The following is a 27,666-nucleotide window of genomic DNA, read 5'->3' on the forward strand; positions in this document are numbered from 1 at the left end:
ACAAACCTTACTTTAATTTAAAAATACATGAAGATGAAATTTAATGAATATATATACATTCAGTTTGATTTTAAATTATGAAAATTTATTGTACAATGTAAGACTCGATGGCACGAAGAAAATTGGGAGTCACAACTTAATAAAGCTAATTTTATATCGATTTTCTATTTACAAGTTGATTTCAGTTGTTTGTTTTCTTTCTTTCTTCAAAAAAAAAAAAAAAAATAATATTATCTTTAAAAGAAAATTACACATTTTGAAAAAATAATTTAAATTTTCATTTGATCAAAAATAGGAAATTTTTATATCACTTCTATTATAAATTCGAACAAAAAGGAAATTGAACACACAGTGATAATGTGAAAATTTGACAGAAGAAAAGGAAGATCCCTTTTAAAACTGGGAGAAATTTAATTGATTTTTTTTTCTTTTAGTTTCTAAAAATCGTGGAACCTGGTGGAACTTAAGATTTTCTACTACAAAGTTTGTTTCTTTTTTTTTAAATTCTAATGAATATTTTTTAAAAAATCATTTTTTTTTCTTTATAAAATATGTACGCTCAAGTCTTGCAGCAATTTTTTTTTTTTTTGCTAAGTTTTTCTCTTTTTCGTATAATTATCGCGTACTAATTGATCCAGATTTTACGTGTGTATATAGATATATATTTCTATATTAAATATCGATAGGAATAATTGCCTACTTTGTCATTGAAAAGAATCAGGAACACTTGTATAATGATCATCATTTTTTTTCTCTCTCTTTTTTTGTTCAAAAAACACGACTCCAACTTATTTCACTGGTCGATAGTGAAGTGTCAAGTCCGTTGAACTTTTCCAGATAAAATGTCTCACCTGAAAATTAATTTTTTTATATATTAATTTCTTTTCACGTTGAATAAAAAAAAATTATTTTGAATTAATATTTTGAATATTAAAATATTCTGAATTAATATTTTGAATTTTAAAATATTCCGAATATTAAAATATAACAGAAAATTAAATGAAAAGCGTTTTTTTTTAAACTTACGGTTCTCAAATCCATTGAAGGATCCAGTAATTGATCGTTGCACAATAATTCGACTTTTTCTTCAGCCAATGACGAGTTATCGGCATTTGAATCCGTATTTGCTCTATCGCCGGCAGGAGAACCGCTGGAAACTGTATTTCCACCACCGGCAACCGAACCAGAATCACTTCCTGCTCCCAAAACTTTGTCGTAAACGTGCTCGGCGACTTTACGTATTTGTATAAAATCGTTGGCTATTAGGCGATCCCTTGAAAATACAAAGAGGAAAATTTAAATTCTTCTTGGAAAAAAATTATTATTTCTTTCCTGAGAAAGAATCAAAGAATCAACTTACTTTTTTAAACTCTTCACACCAGACGTGGAATGTGGTAAAAGATAAAATGGAATTTTAATGAATTTTGGCAAATTTTTATCGACAACAATATCACGAACCCAGGGCGGAACAGTGTCGTTTAATAAAACACCTTCTGTTTCCCCACCGGCGTCTTGAACGAGTAATCTATATAATGTTCTACCTCCCACTTCACTGTAATCAAAAAAACAAAAGTGTATTTTTTTATATTACAAAAAAATATTGTTTGATAGAAATACTTTTTTAAAATAAAAATATTAGAGAAAATATTGAAAGCGAAAGTAAAATAGAAAATTATATTTAAAAATTTTAACCTGAAAATAACGGGCGTGTGTCCAGGTACGGAAAAATAAGGATTTCCACCTCGCGTATGCCTTGGGACATTACCATCGTTACTGTTCGTCTCATTCTCATCATCGGCGTGCAATGGTCGCCACCATTGTTCCAAAAGTGCTTGTAGAAGTAGATTTCCATAATTGACTGTAAGAACAAGAAAATAGTAAAAAAAATTCCAGTTTTCCAGAAAATTTTCAAATAAAAATGTATTCACCTTTTTGATCGACTGCATCGTCTTCAGCTAGGCCTGTTTCCTTTGCCGAAACCCACGCGGAAAAACAATCGTTCTCATCTTGACCCAAATGAATTGTTAACATCTAGAAAATAAATATTTTTCTTTTTTCATAAATATTTTCTTTTTTCAAATTTTTTTCCTTTTTTTTTAAAGTATAGAAATTCTTTTCTTGTTTCGCATGAATAATTTTAATAATACACGTACCCCTGTTTTCAAATCGACATTAAACCAATTGGGAACGAAAACAATTTTATTACGATTCTTCACTTCCTGATCGAAATCAACGTGGCCCAATTCTTCAACTTTGGACGCTTTCAATACATCATAAAGTGATACATTCTCCTCAGTGTCTTTGGTTAAAACATGCCGCCTGTCATTTAAAACGTAACATTGTCTTATCGCCGGTCCACCCAATATCCTTTGCACTGGATCTGAATTTTGTGGTATCATAACGCCCACCGCATTTCCAATACCGTCCACACAATAATCTCCGCATTGATCGCCTCGAAATGAAATACTCTGAAATTCAAAAAAATTAACAAAATAATACAGATTTCGCACTCGCAGGCTTCACACTCAATAATTCATTTTAAAAAAGTATCAAAAAAGTAGCTTTATTACTGAAAAAAGTAGTAAAAAAAGTAGCTATCGAAAATTAATTTTTACGAATTAAAAAAATTGAGAACTTTAATTCTAAATTTTTGAAAAATTCAATTATTTTCTAAATTTTTATCCTAAAAAATACAATTGTATTTAAAAGTAATTTTTAAAAGTAAACAAATCAAATTATTTAATAAAATTTAATTTCAATTCTTCACATTAGAAAGTTCAACTAAAATTCAACTATTTAAATATAAGAATAATTTTAAAAATAATTGAATGTTTCTCAAAATTTAATTCTTATAAAGAATTTATCATTTTTTTAAAAAATAATTCAATTTCTGAAAAGAATTTTATTATTTATGAAAATAATTGAATTTTTGCAAAGAATTTTATTTAATTTTTGTTTAAATAATTGAATTCTCGTGAAAAATTTTATTATTTGGGAAAATAATTGAATAATTGTGAAGAATTAAAGAATTTATCATTTTTTTAAAAAATTATTGTATTTCTGAGATGAATTTTATTATTTATGAAAATAATTGAATTTTTGCAAAGAATTTTATTTAATTTTTCTTTAAATAATTGAATTCTAGTGAAAAATTTTATTATTTGGGAAAATAAATAAATAATTATGAAAAGTTACACAAAGAATTTATAAATTCTTTAAAAAATAATTGAATTCTAGTGAAAATTTTTATTATTTTGAAAAATTTTATTATTTGGGAAAATAATTGAATAATTGTGAAGAATTATAGAAAGAATTAAAGAATTTGTCAATTTTATTTAAATAATTGAATTTTCGTGAAAATTTTTATTATTTAGGAAAATAATTGAATTCTTATAACGGATTTTTTTTAAATAATTGAATTCTCGTGAAACATTTTATTATTTAGAAAAATAATTGAATAATTGTGAAGAATTTTATTAAAATTTTTAAAAGTAGGTAATTGAATTCTTGAGAAGTATTTTATTATTTATGCGAAAATAATTTTATTCTTGCCTGGAATTTTATTAAAATTTTTATAAATAATTTAATTTTCATGAAAAATGTTATTGCTTGTGAAAATGATTGAATTATTGCGGTAGAATTTTATGAAAATATTTTAAATTGATTTCTTTCGAAAATTTTTAGATGTATTTTAAATCATTGATTTTCGAAAAGTTTTTGAGAATAATTGAATCGTTTTAAAGAATTTTATTACAATTTTTAGAATTTTTTTTTTTATTTCAACTATTAGCGAATTTTAAGTGATGCAAATTTCCCCGAAAAATAAAGAAAAAAGTAGCTTTTAGTGTCATAAATCTAAAAAAAAGTTTCCAAATAGTAGCAAATTGTAAAAAAAAGTAGTGAATAATATAGGTTTTAGTAGATGAGTGCGAAGCCTGCACTCGTTTAATTACTTTTAAAAAAGGTATTTCCAGAAAGAATATTATTTTTCTCTAATTGTAAACCGAAAATACTCACGTAATTATTAATTGTAGATTCACTAGTTGCCACCCAAATACTGGACTGGTCTGGGGTCATAACCATTTTTAATATTGGAGCTTTTTCTTCACAGATTAAACTGTATCGTTGTGGATTCTTCAGTTCTGTCATTATTACCTTTTTATCTCTACCGCCCGATAGAACATGACTAAATGTATCGTTCACCTGGATAAAATTCAATTAATTAGTAATTTACTTTTTTGCAAAAAAAAAGAGAAAATAGGTTTTTTTTTTGGAGAAATATAAAAATAGTATAAAAAAATAGTTTTTTTTTTAAATATTTACCAGCAAGGCCCAAACACCTTCACTGTGAACTTTTATCGTTTGAACACAACGTTGCTGACCGAGAGACCATAATTTAATAGTGCCATCCGAACTGGCAGACAAACATTGCGTGCCATCTTTATTGAGAACTAGTGCCTTTATATTGTCCGTATGACCTCTTAATTTCATCAATTTATTACACGTCCTTGGATCCCAGACTCTCAACACTTTCTCCGTACTACCGCTAACAATAACTGAACCCGATGGATTCATCGCTAAACTATATATTGAATCCTTATTTCCAGAGAGTGAAGATGCTGCAAAGAGAAAAATATTTTGAATTTATTTTCAATTTTTTTATTACACCCGAAGTTTTATTGAAGATTTTCTTTTTTTTTCGTTTTCTAGTAAATAGAAAATATTAACTAGAATTTTTCTATATTCAAAAAAAAAAAAAGATAATTGAGTGTATTTCTTACTTGTTACGGTATTGTTACTAGCGGTTAGTGCCGTGAGTGTATTAACGTCCCAAAGAAATATTGCCCTATCCAAACCGGCACTCGCAACTTGCTCCTTATCTTTAGCGTAAGCTAATGACTTGACATAATCTTTGTGCGTTCTTAATGTTGACATACAAAATCCCTTATGAGCACTCCAAACTTTTACTGTCGTATCCGAACTTGCAGATATAACTAAAAAAGAAAAAAATAAGTAATAAAATATTAAATAATAAAACAGTAAAATATTAATTATTAATTAAATGAATTAAATTAATATAGTGAAAATAAAATCAACTTTTCTTTTCATCAAAATCTTTAAAAAATTAATAGGAAAATTAACCAAAATACGTACGATTTTTTCCTCCGCAACATAGTACGATATCATTAACCCAATCCGTATGATGCTCCAACGATTGAATATACGGATCATTCATATTTGTGCAATTCCACATTCTTATTATGCTGTCACGACCAGCAGAGTACAACCTATGCAAATTTGGATCATATTGCAAGGAATTAACTCCTGCGCGATGTTTTCTCTCCACTTCATCTCTTATAACCATTGAAACCTAAAAAGAAAAAATAATTTATTTTTCTCTCAAAATTGTTTCCCACTTTTCGTAATATAATTAAATTAACAACTTAATTTAATTATTACAAATTTATTTTATTTACTATCCAAATATAACAAGAAATATATTTTTATAACTATTATTACTTTTTGATTCTTGAATAACACGTATACAAAAAAAAATGTAAAAATAATTCTTTGGAACAAAAGTACAAAAAAATTATATAAATTTTTCGTAAAAATTTGCTCCAGTAGCTCAAAAACTACTATTTAAAATATTTTAAATATAAAAAAGTAGCCGAAAAAAATTAAAATTTCAGCTTTATAACCTATAAATTTAAACATTTGTTTGACTCACTTTACACGAAAAGAAAAAGAAAAATAAACATTGCTTTTTTTTTGTTATTATTAAAAAAAACTTAATTAAATAAAATATAATTTTCAAAAGTGTACCTGTACTTTCTTTCGGGCACTTTGCCCACCTGTCTTGTGAGTTGCCATTGTATTTTTGTAAAAACTTTTTCGCTCACCAAAATCCAGGGAAACATTCGAAAATTCAATGTTGCATTAAACGATTACATCTAATTTGATAGTCTGCCCATTTTTCTCGGAAAATATTACATTATTATAAACTATTTACGTACGGCGTTTTTTCTTTTTATTAATTACCAACGAGAGTATCATTATTTCCCCGCAAAGAACAGAATTCCAAAACGTGATTTTCAGAATTCATCGCAATGCGCAAGCGCAAGCGCCATTTCTTTATGCTTCGTACACACCTTCTCTCAAGCGCAAATGCCAAATTATGGAAATTTTAAAAAAATATTAAGTTAAATAAGTAATAATAAAAAATTACTGATTAATTGAAAAGGGTAATTTTGTATTTACATTTTGTTCTATTTATGTGAAAATTAAATACCTCTGTAATTAGAGAGAAAAAAATTTGCAAATATCGACCTACCCAACCGTTTGCAAATAGAAAAGTAGCCCAACTCTGATAAGCTGATGTAATTTTATTGTATTTTAATTGTTAATTGTCAAAAAAAAGTCGAAATAAATTTTCATTAACAAGAAGTTATACAGAAAGAAGAAGAAGATTTTCAAAATAAAATTCATCTATTTATGCGAATAATTTGAAGTAAGTTGATTTGTTGATTCTACTCAAATTAATTAAGTTGAAAAATTAAAATAAGGGGAAAGCGATGTTGTTTTATTTTCCCATTCAATTGTTTTTGTCAGCCGGTCTCGGTCGGCTTTCGTTCTTTCGTCTACTTCATACGTAGTAATGCGATAAATGTTATACAACGATTTTCATGAAAATCTTTTCCTAAATTAATAAAGAAAAAACAATTGTAAGTAATTAAGTATTTTATTAAACAGTGAATTTTTTTAAGAGAAAACATTTATATTTCTAAAATCTATAATTTCTTTTGCAGAATTGAGAAAAAAATGGAGCAATCCGAAGAGTTAATGGAGATAATGAAAAAGACTGAATGTCCATTTACATGGGATTTGGACGAGATTAAAGAAATTATAAGCAATTATCAAGAATCAAGAAATCATGACGATGAAGATTTTGTTCCTCTATTAAAATGGATTCGCTTATTGGTCAACGCATACGAGTCAGTGCAGAAGAAGAATCTTATCGAGGCATTCGATTATTTGAAATCTGCCGAAGACACTTGGAATTCCGTAAAAGAAAAGTAAACAAAATTTATTTTAATTTTTAATAAATAAAATAATATTCAAAAATTATTAACATAATTTATATTAATAATCGTTGTATTCCGGCTTGCTTTTTTATTTCGTAACTTTTTTAATATTTATTCTTTTTAAATATTTTCAATTTTTAAATTAATGTATTAAAAATCATCGAATTGTTGCAAAGAATTTTATCAAAAAAAAATTTGATAATAAAATTCCTTCGAAGAATTTTATTATTTAGAAAAATAATTGAATTCTCGTGAAGAATTTTATTAAAAGTTTTGAAAATAAAATTATTTTTTAAGAATTTCTTTGAATTTTTTTTAAATAATGAAGTTTCTTTAAACATTTTAATTAAAAATTTCTAAAATAATTGAATTTTATGAACAATTTTTTTTTAGTTTATTAAATAATCATCTTTCTTATTTATTAAAATTAAACATTTGATTATTTAATTGTATTAAAATTTTCTAAAATAATTTAATTCATTCAAGGAATTTTATTAAAATATAGAAAATAATTAAATTCTTTCAAAGAATAGAATTTTACTATTAAAATTTGTTTAAAATTATTAATAGAAAATTAAACTCTTTTAAACAATTTTATTAGAGTTTTTGTAAATAATTAAATACTTTTGAAGAATTTCTGTGTTTTTTTGAAAAAATGTAGTTTTTTGAATAATTTTAATTGAAAATTTTTTAAATAATTGGAATTCTCCAAAGAATTTTATTATTAATGAAAATAATTGAAATCTTCTAAAGAATTTTATTTTTTATGTAGATAATTGAATTCTTGACAAGAATTTGTTTCAAATTATTAAAAATAATTGAAATCCTCCAAAGAATTTTATTATTTAAGAAAATAATTGAAATCTTCTAAAAAACTTTATTTTTTATGCAGATAATTGAATTTTTGACAAGAATTTGTTTCAAATTATTGAAAATAATTGAAATCCTCCAAAGAATTTTATTATTTAAGAAAATAATTGAGAAATCCCCCAAAGAATTTTATAATTTAAGAAAATAATTGAAATCTTCAAAAGAATGTTACTTTTTATGAAGATAATTGAATTTTTAGGAAGAATTTTAATAACATTTTTGAAAATAATTGAAGTACTTTGAAAAATTGTATTATTAATGAAAATAATTGAAATCTTGCAAAGATTTTTATTAAAATTTTTGAAAAATAATATAATTGTTTCGATGACAATTTAAATTCTTTGTAGGAATTTAGTTCGGATTGTATTGAAAATAATTGAATTTTTAGGAAGAATTTTATTAAAATTTTAGAAAATAATTGAATTCTTTTGGAAAATTTTATAACGAATTAAAAAAAAATTGAAAATTCTTTCGTCAAATTTTATTGATAATAATTGAATTTTGGCAAATATTTTACTATTTTAAAAAATAATTGAATTGTTTCCAAGGATTTTTTAAATTTTGTTGAAAATAATTTATACAAAAATAATTGGATTTCTTGCGTAGAATTATATTGAAATTTTTGAATATGTAAAAACAATAATAATTAATTTCGTACTTAATAAGTGAATTTTTTAAATTTTGATTATTAAATTATTCAAATATTTATATTTGAAAATAAAAAATGTAATTTGCATAATAATAATAAATTGAATATCACGTTCGTAACATTTGATAGTTAATCAAATTAATAAAAAAAAAATAGTAACACAATAAAGTTAGGAAAATTAATAAAATAATAAAATAAGTGATAAAATTCTACTGATGGAAAGCTAATTTTTAAATAAAATTTATTTTCACAGGCATGGAAATAGCATTTCTCTAAATTTACTGGAAAACATTTACAATTGCACAAAATGTTTCGTTCTATTCGAAGAAAATCGTTTCGATGAAATTGGCGAAATTCTAACAAATCTCAATAAGGATGTTAATTGCATGAATAATGTAATTGACAGAAGTACATTGAATGGTTGTAAAAGTATTGCGTGGTCAAAATATAAGGAAGCCGGTGAATCTGGAATTAAAAGGGCTTTAAATTACATTAATTCCGCTCTTGAGGATAATAAAAATTGTGATGTGTGGTATTTTATATTGGGAAAGAATTTACGAAGACAAAGACGTATGGGCAATTTTTTGTCACATCCAACAAAAAAGGAGGAGATGTCATTTCAAAAAGCTTACGAATTATCCAAAGAACCGACATTTGGTATTTATTTTGCACAATTACACAAGGAAAAAAGAAATACACAACGTGCCTTAAAAATTTATCAAGACATTTACGATTCAAAACCAGAGAGTACGACAATTCATTTACGATTGGCACTTGGTTTTATGAGATTGGGCAATAATTTTTCATTGGCGAAACAATGTCTCGATTATGCTGAAAAACGAATTCCTAACGATTCCATGTTTTTGCACTATAAAGGAATTTATTTCGAAAACAGAAAAAATTTTAAAGTAAGAAATATTTGTTATTTTTTATTAATTCTATTTTTCTAATTTTCATTATTTAATTACTTATTTTTAAATTTAAATCACTTTTTCCAACAGGAAGCGGCAAAATATTATAAGAGAGCATGTGACGGAAATAATTTCGGTGCTGAAAATTCATTTTTAAAATGTCAAGCGAAGGCACATGAGAAATACGATTTCGTTAAACATTTGAAGGAAATGTTAGTAACCTACAAAAATCAAGAGGGTAGAATATTGGATATTACTTTACAATTGGCCGCCTGTTATTATATGTATAATCACGATATTCCAAATGCGGCGAAATATTATTTGGAGGCATTTGAAAAATTCCCCAATAATTCTGTATTTGAGGTATGTTTATTATTAATTAAATAAAATACAAAAAAATTTCATTTTTGTTATTGTCTAAAATAATAAAAGAAACTTTGTCTTTCTTTTTATTTAGTTTCACCAATGCATTCTCGGTGGACGAACTTGTATTTATACATTTCTACAGAGAGACTTTTTACCAAATGCATTGGCAACTACTAATTCAGACAGTGAGACAATAAAAATTTGCAAGAAATTACAAGAGATTTGCAATAATCGTGTTCGAGTTCAACGAAAGAAGAATGAATTGAATTTCAGTAAAATGAGAATTTCTTAAAATGTTTGTTTCAATTTGTTTTATACATTTCTACTGATTAGTTTTGTCTTCTTCCTATAGACACAGAAAAAAAGAATATTTTATACATGAGTTAGAAAAAATATAATATATATTGCACGTTTATGTATATTTTATACGTACATTAAATAAAAAATGTTTAAATTTATAAAAGAAATCTATTTTTAATATTCTTTTACTCTATTTTCGCTAATTCCTATAAAAGTTCTTCTTTACAAATTTATTTTCCAGTTTGCTTTTTCTTGGGGAAACTTAAAAACTACCAAAAAACGCCATTATAGTTTTATTACTGGAATATGATTGTAAATCATTTAGAAGAATATTATAAAAATTATGTTAATAATGTTAACCTTAACAATTTTAAATACCTAACATGTGGATAAAGTAGAAAACTACTAAATCCAGTTTTTGACTTGATCGTATTTGTTGACGTTTGGTTTTTTGGATGCGGAAAATATTTCGTTTTCTCATTAAACTAATAAATAAATAATAGAACCGTGGTAATAATTATTTGTAATTTTTAATTCTTGTTTATTATCGTCATGGCAAAACATCATCCGGATCTTATATTTTGTCGAAAACAACCCGGCGTTGGTGAGTATTTTCTAACCTCACTTTTTTCATCTCGCATGTAATAAATTTATTCCATTTATTCTATATATACTTTTATCCTTATTTGTTTATTGTTTTAAATTGTAAAAGAAACGAATTTTATAGTTGAAAAGTAATTTATTTTTAATTATCGTCTATAGTTACAAAATGTTATTAAAAATATTTCGAAAGTAACCCCTAACAATTACAAATTTACTTTTAGCCTTTCTTTGCTTTCTTTATTTTTACAAATTTTTCTTATTCTCTCTATTTATTTGAATTAATTCCCGATATGAAAATATATATTATTTGAGTAAAGCTTTCGAAAATATTTTCCTTAAAATAAAAATTAGAATTTTATTTCTAAGGTAAACACAAATCTTCAGTTGGAGTTAAGTTTGTTTTTGTTTATTCTTTCTTCTTATTGTCAAATTAATAAATTATCGAATTAAAGATTTAAGTAATTTTAATCATGAATATTGTTTGTGTAAATAATTTTTTCAGCTATTGGACGTCTTTGCGAGAAATGTGACGGAAAATGTGTCATTTGCGATTCATATGTGAGACCATGTACTTTGGTGAGAATTTGTGATGAATGTAATTATGGTTCATATCAAGGACGTTGTGTAATTTGCGGAGGTCCCGGAGTATCTGACGCTTATTATTGTAAAGAATGCACAATTCAGGAAAAAGATGTAAGTGCTTTTATTTAAATATAATTATTATTTTTTAGAATATTAATTTCTTTTTCAAAATTGTAATCAAGAAATCTTGATGTGTTAATTTTAATTACTCTAATTTTAATGAAATTTTAATTAATATAATTAACTTTAATCAATATAATTAATTGAAATCAAATTTTAATGAATATAATTCATTTGGAAATATTATTGAACTAAAAATCAATAAATTAAATTTTCAGAGAGATGGTTGTCCAAAGATTGTTAATCTTGGTTCCTCCAAGACTGATCTATTCTACGAACGAAAGAAATATGGATTTAAAAGACGATAAACAGAAAAACTCTATTTTAATCGAATTATCTTTTCATTTACAATTATTTTTTCTTCCTCAAAACGAAGACAAAACACGAAAAATGTAAATATTCTACAATTCTCTAAAATTAAATATTTAATTTTGGAAATTTAACAGAACAATAGAAAATAATTTCGAGAATTTAATAATTTGTTATAGGAGAAGAAATAAATGTTAACAACTTTTTTTAATTTCTTTTTCTGGAACACTCTAAATGAACACTACATTTATTCAATTTATTTTTATATTTTTCTTGAATGTACATTGTTTTTCTTTTTAAAATGACATAACAGTTGATTAATTATGTCGTGAATCAAATACATTTGATATTATTTCAATCTTACAAATTATTTCAAAGAAAAAAATGAATAAAATCCAGAGGAAATTTTTGGGTAAAGTTTCAACTTTACCGATTTGTTTACATTCATAATAATTCTTTATTTTTTTTTTCTTTTGAAGTAACTTGTAAGATGAAAAATTCGCACATATGTACAATTTCTACATTTTTAAACTAATTAATTTTATTTGTACAATTTTCATTATGAAATTATGTACCAGATTTTTGTTTCTCCTTCAAAACATATAAATTCATTAATTATATTGAGAAAAGAAACCAGAAACAACGTCAAAAATTTAACGGCAAATAAATATTTTGTTGCTGTTGGAAATTTTATGTTAAATTCAAAGTCGCAGTTACAATTTTTATTATAATTAAAAACTCGTTAAGAGTTAAGATCTCGTTTTCGCCCTAAAAGTTAACCATTATATTAAATTTCAAAATTATCTTTTTTATTACCGAAACAATTTCATTTTTAATATTTTTCAAATTTCATTTCATCTCGAAAACAAATCGGAAAAAAATGATTTTTTTTTCTTAAAAATACTTTAGAACGGATTTTCTTTTCGAATCACAATTTTTATTGACACAAAAATATGTTTTGGTAAAATAAAAAGTTATGGTAATTTTATTTCCTAATAATCTCAATATGAACAGAAGCAATAAAAAGAAGTTTACGAAAATAATAAACGAAATTATTGGTTCTTGATAACATTACAATTTTCTTTTTCGGTAATGTCGAATTTTTCTTTTTTCTAGATGAATTTTTTTCTATAAATAATTATAAATCTTTCATATATATATATTTATATCTTGCAACCGTGATTAAATTTAAATAATTAAAATACTTAAAAACTAATATATTTTTTTTATATGTGTTTGTGTAATATGTGTATTAGATTAACATGCTGTCACTCTCATTCTAATTACAATGAATTTTTTTCAGTTTTGCAAAAAGATTTAAAAAAAAATTTTTTCTCATTTTCATCATTCTCAAAAATATGTTTTTTTGTTTGTTTGGAGACGAAATTCGAATATCAAATTCGTTTCGTGTAAATACAATAGTTATATAGAAAATATTTGTTCACTATTAAAATACACGTAAAGAATTCTCCAGATTGTCAACAAATGTTAAAATGCAATTATTGATGTTTCATAATATTCGAAACCTAGTGAAGTGAAATTTATTTCACCGTTCAATTTCATGGACTTTTTGTTAAACTATTTAACGGTTTTACATGATATGATTTCTAAGTTCTTTTCTATTGATTATTTGTTAAAATTTTTAAATTTCAAGATTTCACGAAGTTAATGAAATAAATAAACAAAAAAATTTTCAGTGAAATAAACAATTAAATTCTACTGAAAATTAATTTTCAGAAATTTTTATCAATTTTTGAAATATTGAATATTAAAATATTTGAACATTTAAATATTTAAATTTAATAATTTAGATTTAAATAATGCAATTTAATAATTTAAATCTGAATATTTAAATAATTGAATTTAATAATTGAAATTTAAATATTTAAATTTAATATTTTAAATATCTAATTTCCATTGATTGGCAAAAAAAAGGAAAAGTGAAAAAAATTTTCTAAAATCTTTTTACTTTTTAGTTAATTCGAAAATTTACTCGTTGAGAAAATAAAGTTAACTTTCTGTTAAAATCGTTTTTCAGTGAGAAAAGTATTATTTTAAAACGACATTATTTTCTGTACTAATAAAAATGATTAATTTTTTGTAATATTTTTTTCTCTAAGGAAGAAATGACAAGAGGTACTGCGGTTTATAAGAAGGAAGTATCGTTGCGTTAACTAGTGAGGTTTCTTTTTTCATTTTTTTTTTAAATACCAATAACAAATTCACTGGGAAGGGAATATTATCACTAGAATCTATTTTTTATACAAGCTTTGAATACTAAATCACTAATATTTCTATATTGACACATTTCTTTTCTTCAAAAGTACTAAAAATAATTACAATACTACTATATATATATATATATATATATATATATATATTTAGTTATTACCTTTCTTTTCACTGTAAAAAATTCTCTGCCAAATTAAAAAAAAAATTCTTTAAAAACAAATTTGTTCGCCCGATAATAAAACTAAAAAATTAAAAATAAAATTAGAAAAAATTTTTAAAAAATTTAAAAACTTTAATATAAAATTTTTTAAAATAGTCAATTTTAATTCAGTATTTAAAACTAAACCGAATGAATTAAAAATTTAATTCGTATCCTATATTTGATCAATATTTATATTCACTTTCTAATTATAATTGGAATTCGAATATAATTAAATAAATATTTTTTTTTATTAAAAAAAAATTGTGAATTAAAATAAAATTGGAATTTTGCTAAAATTTACCCTTTCTTGTAAATATTACAAGAAGAGTAAGAAAACACTGAAGTTCTGTTTGTTTGCTTTTTTTACAGTGACGCTTCTCATTAATAGAAAAAGAAGTATATGAGTAAAAAGCGTTTTTGTGTAAATATTAAAAAATAACAAGTATTATTATTGAAAATGTTATTGATTGCTGGAATTCTTTACTAGGCCCTTTTCTTTGATTTAAAGGCATAAATATTCTTATGCATTTAAATTAATAATTTATCACCTATATAAAGTTCATTAATATTTAAATACTAGAATCAATAAATTGTCTATAAAACGTTGCTAATTACTACTTTCGTAATCTAATTGCGTGATAATAAATGCATTAATAATCTAAGTTTTCTTATTTCAAAAAATGGAAATTTTTCTCCTTTTGAAAATATAATTTCAAAAGAAAAAAATGTTTAAAATTATTTTTGCAGACAAATAGACACAAAAAGGAATAAAATAAAATAAACTAACTATGAAAATAAAGAAAAAAAACTTAAGCAAATTTAAAAAAATAAAAATATTTTACTGTCGAAAGAAGTTGTTTTTTTTTTGCAAAGAATTAAATTAGTGATTTCTTTCTGAGAAATAAAATTTAGTGCATTTTTCACTCTAAATTCCGTTTTAGTGTACGAAAATAATTTTTTTTGTATTAGCAACATTATTACACTTTAACAGACTTTTTAACGATTCTTTTAGATTTTGACTATTTGATATTTATTTCTTCTTCTAAAATTGGCTAAACTAGCATTAAAGCTATTATTTTCGAATATTCTTTTTTGAAATTCTCAGATATTATCAAGTAAACTTGATTCAAAAAGAAAAAAGTTATTCTTGCATTTGAAAAATTTTCCCCTAGTTTTTTGTGATTGAATTAGTATTATTATTATTATTATTATTATTTGTCATTTTGCGTGTACGTCAGGTCAGTCATGGTCCAGATCATCTGATTTCTCTGCACTTGCAGAGGTATTTACTTCTCATCTTGATAATGAGGAACTTGCAACAGACCTACCGCTAACGGCAGATTGAAGACTCATCATTGATCCTCTACAAATATGAAAATTTTCAATTTAATATCAAAAGTAGAGAAAACAAATAACGAATTATTTAAGGGGAGGTTTAACGGATATTTTTTTAACTATTTCAAGAAAATAATTTAAATATTCCATGAAAATTGAAATAAATAGTAATTTTCTTTCAGAGGAATTCAATGGTCATAAAAAAATTAGAATTTTCCAAATTTATTTTTTTCTTCTTTTTTCGAAAAATGAAAAAGAAATTAAATTTTTTTCATTAATTTCTAAAAAGAGAATTACATAAATCATAATTAAAATTATGAAAATAAATAAATAAAATAATAAATTTCCCTTCATTTTATGATAAAAACTTTTAAACTTCTCAGTTCTATGTTCGAATAAAAAATTTTGATCGAATTTATAAAAAGTATTTTCCTTTAATAGAAATGAAAAATAAATTACACAAATTTTTATTTGCAAAAGTAACTGAAAAATTTTGGAAGCAAAAGAATTCTTTGAAATATAAAATTTATTTGAATGAAATTCGAGAAAATTTTCAATTTTTTGAAATTATTATCGGGAATTCAACTATTTTTAAAAAATTTTAATCATGTTTTTTTAAAACCTCATTTTTTCAGAATTTCTAAATTGAACTTTTCATTTTTTGATTAATAAATATTTGAATATTTGTTGTTATTTATTTTTCCAACATGAATTAAAATTTCAAAATACTTTCAATGTAAAACCTTTTGAAATTTAATTAAAATTAGAACTGCAATTCTTCCAATTTTTGAAATATTTTCTAACATTTTAACTGAAATTCATTTTCAAATCAATTTTTATTAAATAAGTTGAACGAGAATTTCATTATTTAAATACAAAAATAAATATCTAATTCATATTATTTTTAAAAATTGCAACTCTGGATTAACTGAATAACTCTGGATTTTTTTTATTTGAGAAAAAAAATTCGTAGACTATTTAAGATTTTTAATAATTTGATATTTTTTTAACACTTTGTATAAAATTTCCCCACTTTAGATACTTATTTCCTTGTCCTAGAAAAATTCTTTTATTGTCAAAATTAATATAAAAAAATTTGAAGAATTAATTTTTAATTCAAATTTTTAATTAATTCAAAGTGTTTTAGAAAAAAAACATTTTTTTCTTGATATAGTTAAAAATATCGTTTACCCTTTTCTTAAAAATTAAATTAAATTTGAACTAATTTCCGAAAAATATATTAATTCCTTTTTCATTACCTGTAATGTGATGATGGTAAAGTTTCATAAAAGTACATCAATTGGGCTTTATGGAAATTAATTGATGGCAAGAATTCTTCTTCCTCGGAGTTTTGCCACTGTAGAATGTAGGTGCCAGGTTCTTGCATTATATGAGTTCCCTAAAATAGAAAAAGTATTTTTTTCAGTACTGGAAATAATCGCAATAATAAAAAAAAGATAATAGACAATTTATTACCTGAATGCTTTCTCCATCATGACAAGTGATGCTGGGCTCGACTTTTACACAATTGATTCCCTCTTTCCATTCCTTGTTTCCAATTTCGTGTTCAATTTGCGATGGTACAGTGAGTGTTCCTAAAAAAGTTAAAATATTAATAATATATTAAAAAATTAATAAACAAAAGCTACTATTACTTTCTACATAATTTTAAAAATTAAGAACGGAATTTTCCAATTTCTAATTCGAATTTTCCTAATGTAATTAAAAAATAGAATTTTGAAATTAGAATCAAAGAATTTATTCCTTGATTCTAAATTTTTTAAAATAAGGGATTCAAAAATAGAAAATAAAATTAATTACAAACGGATAATATAAAATATTTATAATAATAAAATATTAAATTAAAATAATAGCTAAAATTAAAATTAATTACAAACGGATAATAAAATATTAAATTAAAAATTTGTGAAAATTTCTTATTTACCAGAAATATTATTTGTATCATCGACTGCCTTGTGCAAAACGGTAAAAAGCACATTATGTCTCATAACATCAAAATCCCAAGTGAGCACTGCTCCCGGATCATTGGAGCGTATAATAACATTATGCACTTGACCACGACCAAGACTAATCGATTGATATAAACAATGTTCATGTTCACTGCTAGGTACTTCCAAATCCATTCTGTATAGACTCTTCGGCACAACGCCGCCTTCCATGACGTACGTCTAAATTCAAAGAAAATCAATGAATATAAAACACAAAGTTCAAATTAAAAGAAAAAGTTACAATAATTGTTTGTACAAAGATATTTTCGAACATTTTTTTTTGTTGAAATTACGTATATTTACACTGACAATTAATATGTAATTGTCATTCACACAATAAATATTTAACAATAAGCAATTTACAGGAACTAATTCACAATTTAGTTTTTTTTCAATTTCAATTATTAAAATTTCAAAAATTAATAATTTAGGAATAATAATATTTGTGATTTGTTTCCTGTTCTAAAGTTTCTGACTCTTTTTTACATTTACACTCAAATTGACATTTTAGCAACGGACGAATATACGAAACATGACATTTTTTCTAGTTTATAAATTTAATTATTAAATAATATAAAAAAACAAAACATGAAATTTTTTTTATATTGTAAATTTTAATATTAAATAATATAAAAAAACGAAACATGAAATTTTTTTTATATTATAAATTTTATAATTAAATAATATAAAAAAAATGTCATAAAAAATTGTGCTCAGTATTGTCCTTTTAAGAATAACAAATACTTATTAAATTATTAAGAAAATATTTGTGCCAACTACACATTGAACAGAGAGAAGAAATGTATATAAAAAAAGAAAACTACAAAATTATTTGATGTGATTTAGAGAAAAAAAAATAAAGTGAACTGCAATTATATTAATCTTACATCGTCCGTTTCCTCAAAAATGTAAAAGCGTCGAGGTATCAAATTGTATAGTTCACAAAAACCTCCCTGTCAGCCGATGAAATTATTTAGAAAGATGATTTTTTTATTTATAAAGAAAAATTAAATTTTGAAAAAAAAGAACTTTTTTCGCCATTATGGATAGAAGATAAATTTTCGATTTAAAATTTCTGTATTCTTTCTATCTTATTCTTTTTTAAGACAAAGATTTTATTCTAATTTAAAAGTCTAGTTAAAATTATCGATAATAATAAAATAATTAATAAAATGAAAAATTATTAAATTATTCCTTATATTAAAATAAATTCTTTTTATGTTTTTATAAATTTTTCAATATTAAAAACTAAAATATTTAAATAAAAAAAAATTTTCAATTTAAAATTAAAAATGTTTTTTATTAAAAAAAATAATAAATAATAGTAAATAGTAATAATGGAATTTTAATAATTAATATTATTTTATTATTGAAATGTTATAATCATCAAGAATAAAAATAATAATAATATTACTCGAACTAATCAAAAATTGATAAATTGAAAATAAAAAAAAAGTGGAAAAAAAATGTAATCTCACCTCCGCTGTTCCACCGAGAAAATCTGGAATATATTGTTCTTCGATATAATCAGCGAGACCACCAGCTCCTTGTTCTTGATAATCAGTGCCGCAGTAAAATATAAATTTGTTCCTTGTATTTTCATCTGAAAATTAAAAAAGAAGTTTAAAAACTGAAACAAATTTTTGACAATAATTAAATTCTTTCAAAAAATAATAATTTTATTATTAAACTTAATTAGATAATTTTATTAGAGTTTTTGTAAATAATGTAGTTTTATTAATAATTTTAATTAAAAGTTATAAAAGTAATTGAATTATTTCAAAAAATGTTATTAAAAAATTGAAAAAATAATTAAATACTTTTGTGAAATTTTATTAAAATTGGATTGAAAATAATTGAATTCCATCAAAAAATTTTTTTATTCATGAAAATAAAATTCTGTTGAAGAATTTCTTTGAATTTTTTTTCAAATAATGGAGTTTCTTCAATAATTTTAATTGAAAATTTTGAATGTAATTGAATTTTCAAGTCTTTTTCTATCAAGTTTTTAAAATAAGCGTGTTTCTTAATAATTGGAATTAAACATTTGATTTTCTTTAAATAATTTTATTCATTCAAAGAATTTTATTCAAATATTTAATATTAAACAATAATTGAATTCTTTAAAAATATTTCTGTAATTTTTTAAATATAATCAATTTTGTTAATAATTGAAATTAATAATTTTACTATTAAATTTGATTAAATTTATTGATAGAAATAAAATTCTTTTAAGCAATTTATTAGAATTTTTGTAAATAATTAAATTTTTTTGACGAATTTCTTTGTTTTTTTTAAATGATATAGTTTTTTAAATAATTTTAATTGAAAATTTTAAAAATCATTGAATTAAACAAAAAATTTTTTTCACCTTTTCAAAATGTAATCATGTCTATTAATAATAATTAAAATTTTGATTTTTGAATTTTATTAAAATTGTTTTAAAAATAATTGAATTCCTGAAAAGAATTTTATTATTTATAAAAATAATTTAATTCTTTTGATGAATTTATGATAAAATAAAAATTTATTACTATTTATTATTCTTTATTTATTTCTAAAATTTTTTCAAATTCTTTTAACTATTTATAAGAATAATTGAATTGTTTCAATTAAATAAAAAATTTTTAAAAAATTTTTAAAAAATTTTTAATTTATTAAAATTTTAGAAAATAATTGAATTCTTTAAAAGAATGTATTCGAAAATTAAAAAAAAAATTGAATCCTTTCGTGAAATTCTATGAAAATTGTATTTTAAATAATTTAATTTTTATGAAAATTTTGTTATTTACAAGAATAATTGAATTCCCGCGAAGAATTTGATTATTTATTGAATTCTTGCGAACATTTCTAAAAATAATTAATTATGTACTTAATAATTGAATTTTTTAAATTTTGAATTTGTAATTATTCAAAAATATTGAAGCTTATATTTAAAAAAAAATTGTAATTTGCATAATAATAATGATAAAGTTCAAAAGTTTAACTTTTATTAAAAAAATTACTAATGAGAAAAAAAAGAAAGAAATAGAAATTTTGTTTGTTTGCCTAACTTACGGATGAATGTACTAATAAGTGTCCACAAAATAGGGAAGCATCTTGGCGCCCGCATAATGAGAACTCTTCCTAGAGTTTCCGGATAATTGGCCTCGACAATTTCAATTATTCGTAAGAGAGCCTTAATTCCCGGTCTCCATAAATGTCGCATATTCAATCCCTCTAAATCAATCAGAAGCGTCCACTGTGAAACCGGATGTCCACTAACATTTGTCGCCTCCTCCATCAATTGTAAACCCTCCTCACAAATATGCAAAGCCTGCGACATTAAAATGACAATGAGAATTTCATTTCATTTCCCCTAAATATTATTTTACTTCCAATAATTAAAATTTTTTGTTAGAAATAGAATTTTTATAATTACTATTCAATTTTCTTGATTTACATTTTGTCGATTCAACGTTTATTTTATTTAATTTTATTCACTTAATTTAATGTCTATTTTTTAAATTTACTTCACTTGACTTAATGTCTATTTATTAAATTTACTTCACTTAATTTAACATTTATTTATTAAATTCAGTTCATTTAATTTAATGTTTGTTTATTTATTTAACTAAAAATTGATTATTTCTTTTTTTATTATTTAACTAAAATTTATTGAAACTAAACGGAATTTAACAGAAAATGAAAAAAAAAAATCAAGAGAAAGTAAATTTTTCCGCTCTCTTGATAAATCAACATACCAATAAAAGTAATTCATCTTCTCCAATCGATTTGAGCAAACCTTTAACATCCATTTGTCCTAATCTGAGGATATATAGCGGACGGCCTTCTACGAAAAAAAAGAAATTTCTTTTTTTAATTCTCCACTTCCAGTGCGCACATATTTTCAAAAATTCGTTTCTATTTTTAAACACCAACGAAATTATTACAAGAAAATTATTTTTATTTTATAAAGAAATTAATTGTTGATTTAAAATATTTTTCTCTTTAAAAGGAAAGTCGAAAAAGAAACAAAGGAATTAATTCTAAAAAGAGAAATGAATTTTTATAGAAAAAAAAATAAATTCTATAAAAAAAATCTTGTAGAGAAAAAGAATTAATTTTTTAGAGGAAAGGAATTAATTCTATTAAAAAAATTAATTTTATATAGAGAAAAGAAATTAATTTTTATAGAGAAAAGAAATTAATTTTTATAGAGAAAAGAAATTAATTTTATAGAGAAAAGAAATTAATTTTATGTTAAAAAAAGAATTAAATAAAATTATAATTATAAGGTAATAAAAAATGTTTAATCTACCTTTATCAAAATGATGCCAACCACCGGGAAAATAATCTTTAACAACTTGTGGCATTTCATATTCGTCTAAGAGTTTATCTATTTGATATTTCTTCCTCCAGTGAAGGGATTGTGTTAACATTTCTTTAGATTTCTCCACGGAAAATTCACTGGCGCGCAAAAAACGAAGTAACGTTGCATCGCCAGGCACAGAGCTACCTCTCAATTCTTTAATACTGTGTCTCAATTGTACTAATCGACTCTCCTGCATCATATCCAATTTTCCCAAATATCTCTCAATATAATCCGATGACATTTGCATATCTAATGAGGGAATTAATTCTAAATTAATTAAAATATTACACTTCAAAAACTCTAGTTCAAAGTTAATTAACGAATCAAATTATTAACAAATTAACAAATTTAATTCGACGAAACAAAGAAATTTCGTTTTAAGACTTTAAAAAATTAAAATATTACTTCAAAAAACTTTAGTTCAAAATTAATAATTAACAAATAAAATTATTAACAAATAAACCAGTGAACGTTAATTTAATTCGACGAAACGAAGAAATTTCGGAATTAAGACTTTAAAATAAAACAAAAAGAAAATTTATATTAATTAATAATAATTTTCGTATAATTATTAATATCTAATAGCTAAATAAATAAAATAGATAAACGACAGTAAAAGTGAAACAAACCTCGAGAGTTTGGCAATTTTGTTTCATTATTGCACGATTCCTTCAGAGGACTTTGTTTCTTTACCTCCTCGACACATCTGAAAAATGTTTACAATAAATTTATCATTTTTCTCTTGGCCTTTTTTAATTTTTAAAATATTTTCCTTAATAATCTCCAGCAAAATCATCAATAAATTGACAACGAGAATGTTGTTTCAAAAATAATATTTCTAAACAAAAAAAAACTTTGAATTTAATTTTTAAAGAAATAATTATTATAACAACAAAACTAATTAGAATTAAATGTTCAATTTACGGTACATTAAAAAAAATCTTCAACAATTTCGATATTATATTACTAATTAGTAATTAAAAATTAAATTTATTTTCTAAAATAATATTTAAATTTTCATCGAACGAAATAAATTTAAAAAGAAGTGTTTTCTTTTTTCCAAAATTTACTAAAAATTCGAAAAAAAAACTTACGAATTTTCATCCTTAAGTGAAGGTTCTTTCTCTGTTGGTACCCAGGGCGCGACATAAGTGATGCCATCTTCTTCCAATTGATTGATGAAAAATTCTATAATCTCTTTTCCCTGAAAGACGCAAATTTTCCTCAGATTAAAATTATTATCGAAATCAGTATTAATTTCTTTTTTTGCAATTAAAATTGTTATTTTGCATAATCATAAAAATTATTATCGAACTACAAGAATAAAAATCAGTATTAATTTCTTTTTTACAATTAAAATTGTTATTTTGCAATAAAAATTATTATCGAATTAAAAGAATAGAAAACAGCATTAATTTCTTTTTGTGAAAATTAATAAATATAACAACCTTTGCAATATTCTGCGCATATTGTTTCATTGCCAATTTTTCCATGGAACTTTCAAAACCGAAAAAATTTTTAATATCAAGACTCGCTGTTTGTTCGAAACATGTCCATTCGGGATTTTCTGGATGAACCTAAAAAAGAAAAAGAGGAATTATTGATATAATAAATAATATTGACACACGCAATACGAATCATTACGGTTCGTTTTTCTTCTTCTTTAATGAATATTGAACTAATTGTAAAATCAATTATAGAAATAAACTTACAAAGTATCGACATTTTTCTAAAACAGTCACTCTCGATGCAAAACTTTCATTGTAAGCCTCAATTTCTAAAATACTGCTGTGACGGTTCAATACGTTTCTTTGAATAAAATATATAAAGTCTACGCCTATTATCTGAAATAAAAGAAGGATTTTTTTAATACTGGAAAATTAACAATAGAAAATTAATAATTGTAAAAAAAAATAAATAGAAAAAATATTGGGAAAAATAGTAGTAAAAATAATTGAAAAAATAATAGACAAATAAATAGAAAGAATAATAGAAAAATAATATAGAAAGAATAATGGAAATATAATAGAAAATTAATAGAAGAAATAATGAAATAAAAAATAGAGAAAGAATAGTAGAAAAAATAATATAATGACAAAAAGAAAAAAAGAAAATAAATAGAAAAAAATTAACTGAGAATTTAGTACAAAAATTGTGATTGTAAAATAGAAATTATGTATTTTTTCCAATTATTTCTAATAAAAAATTATGATTTCGTTAAAAATCGAGATTAACAATTAGAAATTATGGATATTTTAAACATATTTTATTATGTGAATTTAAAAATTCTTTTTTGTTTTAAATAATTGAATTTTTAATGAAATTTCTGCAAATTATTCAAAATAAGTGATTTGGAGAAAAATTTTAGTTGAAAAACTTTTTCTTTTCAAATAATTAAATATTTGAAAAATAGATGGAATTTTATTTAAAAAATTGAATTTCAAAAAGATTTACAATTAAAATTTTAAAAAATTTGAATTTTTAATAATTTTAATTAATTTTTCTTTTTGTGTTAAATAATTGAATTTTTAATGAACTTTCTGGTAATTAATCAAAATAATTGATTTAGAAACAAATTTTAGTTGAAATTTTTTTTTTTAATTAATTTAAAATAATTAACTTGAAATAGTTTAAATTATTTTTAAATTTTTGAAAAGTAATAGTTGAAATTTTATTTAAAAAATCAAACTTCAAGAAGGTTTTTAATTAAAATTTTTGCAAAATTCGTAGTTTGAATAATTTTAATTAATTTCTTTTTTGTTCTAAATTATTGAATTTTCAAAGCAGGTTTCCTAATTAAAATTTTTGAAAATTTGAGTTTTGAATAATTTTAATTAAGAATTCTTTAAGAATTTAGTTTTTAGAAAATTTTTAATTCCAATTATTGTGAAATTAATTGAATTTCTGAAGTATTTAATTAAAATATTTTCAAACAATTAGACATTTTTTTTTAAGCTGAGTTGAAAAAAAATGAAATTTCGAATTATTTCAAACAAAAATTCTGTTTTCCTTTTTCTTTTAAATTCAATTTCCAAAGCAATTTTCAGAAATTATTGAAAATAATTGATTTCATATAAAGAACTTTAGTTGAAAATTTTAGAAAATAATGTAATATTTGAAAAATATCAGTAGAGATTTAGAGAATTAATTAAATTTTAAAAGGTTTTTAATTGAAATTTTAAGAAATTTGAATTATTAATTATTTTAATTAAAAAATTCCGAAGTATTTAAGGATTGAAATTTTTTAATTCAAAATTATTTTGAAAATTATTACCTACTTTGAAATTTATTGAATTTTTGAATAATTTTAATTAAAAATTCTTAAGAAACAGAAAATTTTTTCTACAAAAATTGTGAATATAAAATAGAAGTTTTGCCAATTTCTTCATTTATTTAAAGAAAGTAGAATTTTGTTAAAAATCGTGACTACATATTTAAAAAAATATATATTTTGTTAAAAAATTGTTATGAAGAAATGGAAATTACGTAATTTTTTCACTTATTTCTTTTAAAAAATATAAATGTGTTAAAAATCGTGTTTAACAATTAGAAATTCATGGAAAATATTTTCCTATTTTTTCCAAAAAAATGTAATTCATAAAAAAATTTTTCCTTTATTTCTAAAAAAAATTATAAATTCGTTAAAAATTGTGATTAACAATTAGAAATTCATGGAAAATATTTTACTATTTTTTCCAAAAGAAACAGTTTTATAAAAAAAAATTCAATTAATAAAAAATATTTTTCCTTCATTTCTAAAAGAAAATGGAAATTTCGTTAAAAAATTGTAATTTATTAATAGAAATGATGCAAATTATTTCCTTTTTCAAAAAAAAAAAAAAAAAAAAAAACGCAGAATTCCAAGATTATTATATGTAATAAAAGAAAATAATTTATTCTATGCATTAAATCACCTTCTTTAAAATATAAGGTGCGTCTACATTTAATTTGCACCTTCGCTCTGTCGTTCTCACTGAACCGCAAGGACTCTCTTCCTCTAAAGTTACTTCACAACCGATAAAAACTGGAATTTGTGGACAAGTCGGAAAACGTCGTTCATAGGCCTGAAAATTATTATTTATTAAATTATTAAATTAATAACCAATATTAATAAAATTAAATTAATAATTAACAACTAACAATCACTAATTTTTTCCAATTTGCTTCTCATTCCTAAAGGCGCATAAAAAAAATATTCTATAAAACACTACATATTATAAAAATAAACAATTTTATTTTTTATCAAAACAATGAAAATAAATAAAATTTTTTTTTTTAAATTTTTAAATACAGAAAAAAATTTATCCAATATTATTTTTTATTCTATCTAAATAAATAAATAAATTTTCACTTATTAGCGATGAAAAAAATGTGCGATAAAAGGAATGGAATTCTTTGCACAAAAGATTATTTACAAATTCAAGGACGTGTATAAAAAGAAATATATTAAAAGTAAAATTTATTTTCGACTTAAACAAGTTCAAATGATCATTAGGCATGTGTATAACTTTATAAACAAGGTAAAAATGTTTACTAGTGGATAATAATAATCGAAGTATTGATTCTCACTCTCGAAAAATATAATAATTTCATGCGAATGTCAAACGAGTTTGACAAGTTTTTCTCTATTATTTAAAAAAAAGAAACACGTGATAATCGGTTTGAGAAACAAATTATTATTGACATAATATATAAATATACGAAAAAAAGGTGGTTATAGAGGCAATTTTATTGTTCACACGATTATTAAAGTAAATTATAGGCTAAAAGCAGAAAATTGAAATAAGAAATCAGAGAGGAAAAATCTTGTGAAAATGTAATTTTTTTCTTGTTTCGAAATATTTATAAATTTTATAAATTTTATAAACTTTATAAATTTATAATTATAGCCACGTTTTCGAAATTGTAATTAATTTCTTCGAAAAGAAAGAATACTTTTCAAAATTGAAAAAAGGGTAAATTTTAAAATTTTAAAAGTAAGCAATAAGTAATTTATGTCTGGAAAATATGAGCAAATCGGGAATTAAGAAAAGTATTTAAACGATTACAAAACGTGTTACTGATAAGAAAATATTTAAACAAAGAATCGCTTATATATTCAAGTTGTATAAAGAATCAAAGAATAATAAAGTAATTATTGTAAAAAAACAATTTCTTCTTTGAAAATAAATTTTAATAATTAAAGCACGTCTATAATTAAAAAGTTAGTTTCTTAAATATTGAAAGATACAAAAAATTACGATTAAAAGACATTGAATTGAAAATGATTTTTTTCCTATTATAATTGTTTGTTTGCTTTGATTTTCAATATAGTTCAAGAGTACTGAAAGTGACTAGAAAGTAGGTGAATGTCAAGCATATGAATATTTAATACAAGTATACAATAGTAAGGGCTGCTTATAGAATATAAACATACCATCATGACAAGTGGAAAAGGGTGTTTATAAACCCTAACAGGCGATTGATATTGTTGCACCATTGTGATAAATTTAATAAAACACTAGAGTAAAACACTTTAAATATTTATTTTTGCTAAAAAATTATAGCAATTATAAAAAGCAAATTAAAAATTTATAGATTTTCTTTGATTCTAAAACACAATCAACTGTCACAAGCTGACTACTGACATTTCATGGCTTCGTCATTGGTCATTGGTCATTTAATCAGCGCAGAAAGCAAATGCGCAAGTTCATTTTATTCATTTTATAATCAGGAATGGGAAATTAATTTTCTATTTTT

The 27,666-nt window shown here is 22.5% G+C and overlaps 4 protein-coding genes across 5 annotated transcripts; 2 read left to right on the forward strand and 2 right to left on the reverse strand.

Moving 5' to 3' along the window:
- Window positions 1–428: 428 nt before the first annotated feature.
- LOC122498547 (WD repeat-containing protein 48) lies at window positions 429–6,095 on the reverse strand. The gene is made up of 11 exons (XM_043606322.1): window positions 5,827–6,095; window positions 5,155–5,371; window positions 4,782–4,994; window positions 4,324–4,619; window positions 4,018–4,203; window positions 2,154–2,468; window positions 1,929–2,031; window positions 1,693–1,858; window positions 1,361–1,552; window positions 1,027–1,273; window positions 429–851 (listed from the first exon to the last, which is right to left on the reverse strand). Exons 1-11 carry the CDS (start codon window positions 5,872–5,874, stop codon window positions 789–791), a joined length of 2,046 nt encoding a protein of 681 aa, XP_043462257.1. The 5' UTR covers window positions 5,875–6,095; the 3' UTR covers window positions 429–788.
- A 335-nt stretch (window positions 6,096–6,430) lies between these two features.
- Window positions 6,431–10,334, forward strand: LOC122498548. Of its 2 annotated transcripts, none has more exons than XM_043606323.1 (5): window positions 6,431–6,511; window positions 6,810–7,076; window positions 8,858–9,512; window positions 9,606–9,878; window positions 9,973–10,334. In XM_043606323.1, the coding sequence occupies exons 2-5, from the start codon at window positions 6,823–6,825 to the stop codon at window positions 10,171–10,173; spliced, it is 1,383 nt and encodes a 460-aa protein (XP_043462258.1). In that variant the 5' UTR covers window positions 6,431–6,511; window positions 6,810–6,822; the 3' UTR covers window positions 10,174–10,334. The 2 variants fall into 2 exon arrangements, with proteins under 2 accessions (XP_043462258.1, XP_043462259.1); XM_043606324.1 differs by lacking the exon at window positions 6,431–6,511 and adding an exon at window positions 6,531–6,725.
- A 264-nt stretch (window positions 10,335–10,598) lies between these two features.
- Window positions 10,599–11,954, forward strand: LOC122498549 (PHD finger-like domain-containing protein 5A). Its single transcript, XM_043606325.1, has 3 exons — window positions 10,599–10,785; window positions 11,287–11,477; window positions 11,705–11,954. Exons 1-3 carry the CDS (start codon window positions 10,734–10,736, stop codon window positions 11,792–11,794), a joined length of 333 nt encoding a protein of 110 aa, XP_043462260.1. The 5' UTR covers window positions 10,599–10,733; the 3' UTR covers window positions 11,795–11,954.
- Window positions 11,955–15,083: 3,129 nt separating this feature from the next.
- Window positions 15,084–27,585, reverse strand: LOC122498566 (protein real-time). The gene is made up of 14 exons (XM_043606353.1): window positions 27,344–27,585; window positions 25,842–25,991; window positions 23,640–23,771; window positions 23,376–23,504; window positions 23,022–23,131; window positions 22,557–22,633; window positions 21,874–22,176; window positions 21,317–21,405; window positions 20,631–20,889; window positions 19,052–19,176; window positions 17,510–17,753; window positions 17,041–17,159; window positions 16,824–16,963; window positions 15,084–15,592 (listed from the first exon to the last, which is right to left on the reverse strand). The coding sequence occupies exons 1-14, from the start codon at window positions 27,404–27,406 to the stop codon at window positions 15,523–15,525; spliced, it is 2,010 nt and encodes a 669-aa protein (XP_043462288.1). The 5' UTR covers window positions 27,407–27,585; the 3' UTR covers window positions 15,084–15,522.
- Between the last annotated feature and the right edge of the window lie 81 nt (window positions 27,586–27,666).

The sequence above is a fragment of the Leptopilina heterotoma genome, unplaced genomic scaffold (genome assembly GCF_015476425.1).
Source record: "Leptopilina heterotoma isolate Lh14 unplaced genomic scaffold, ASM1547642v1 Lhet_152, whole genome shotgun sequence".
In the NCBI taxonomy this organism is placed as follows: Eukaryota; Metazoa; Arthropoda; class Insecta; order Hymenoptera; family Figitidae; genus Leptopilina; species Leptopilina heterotoma.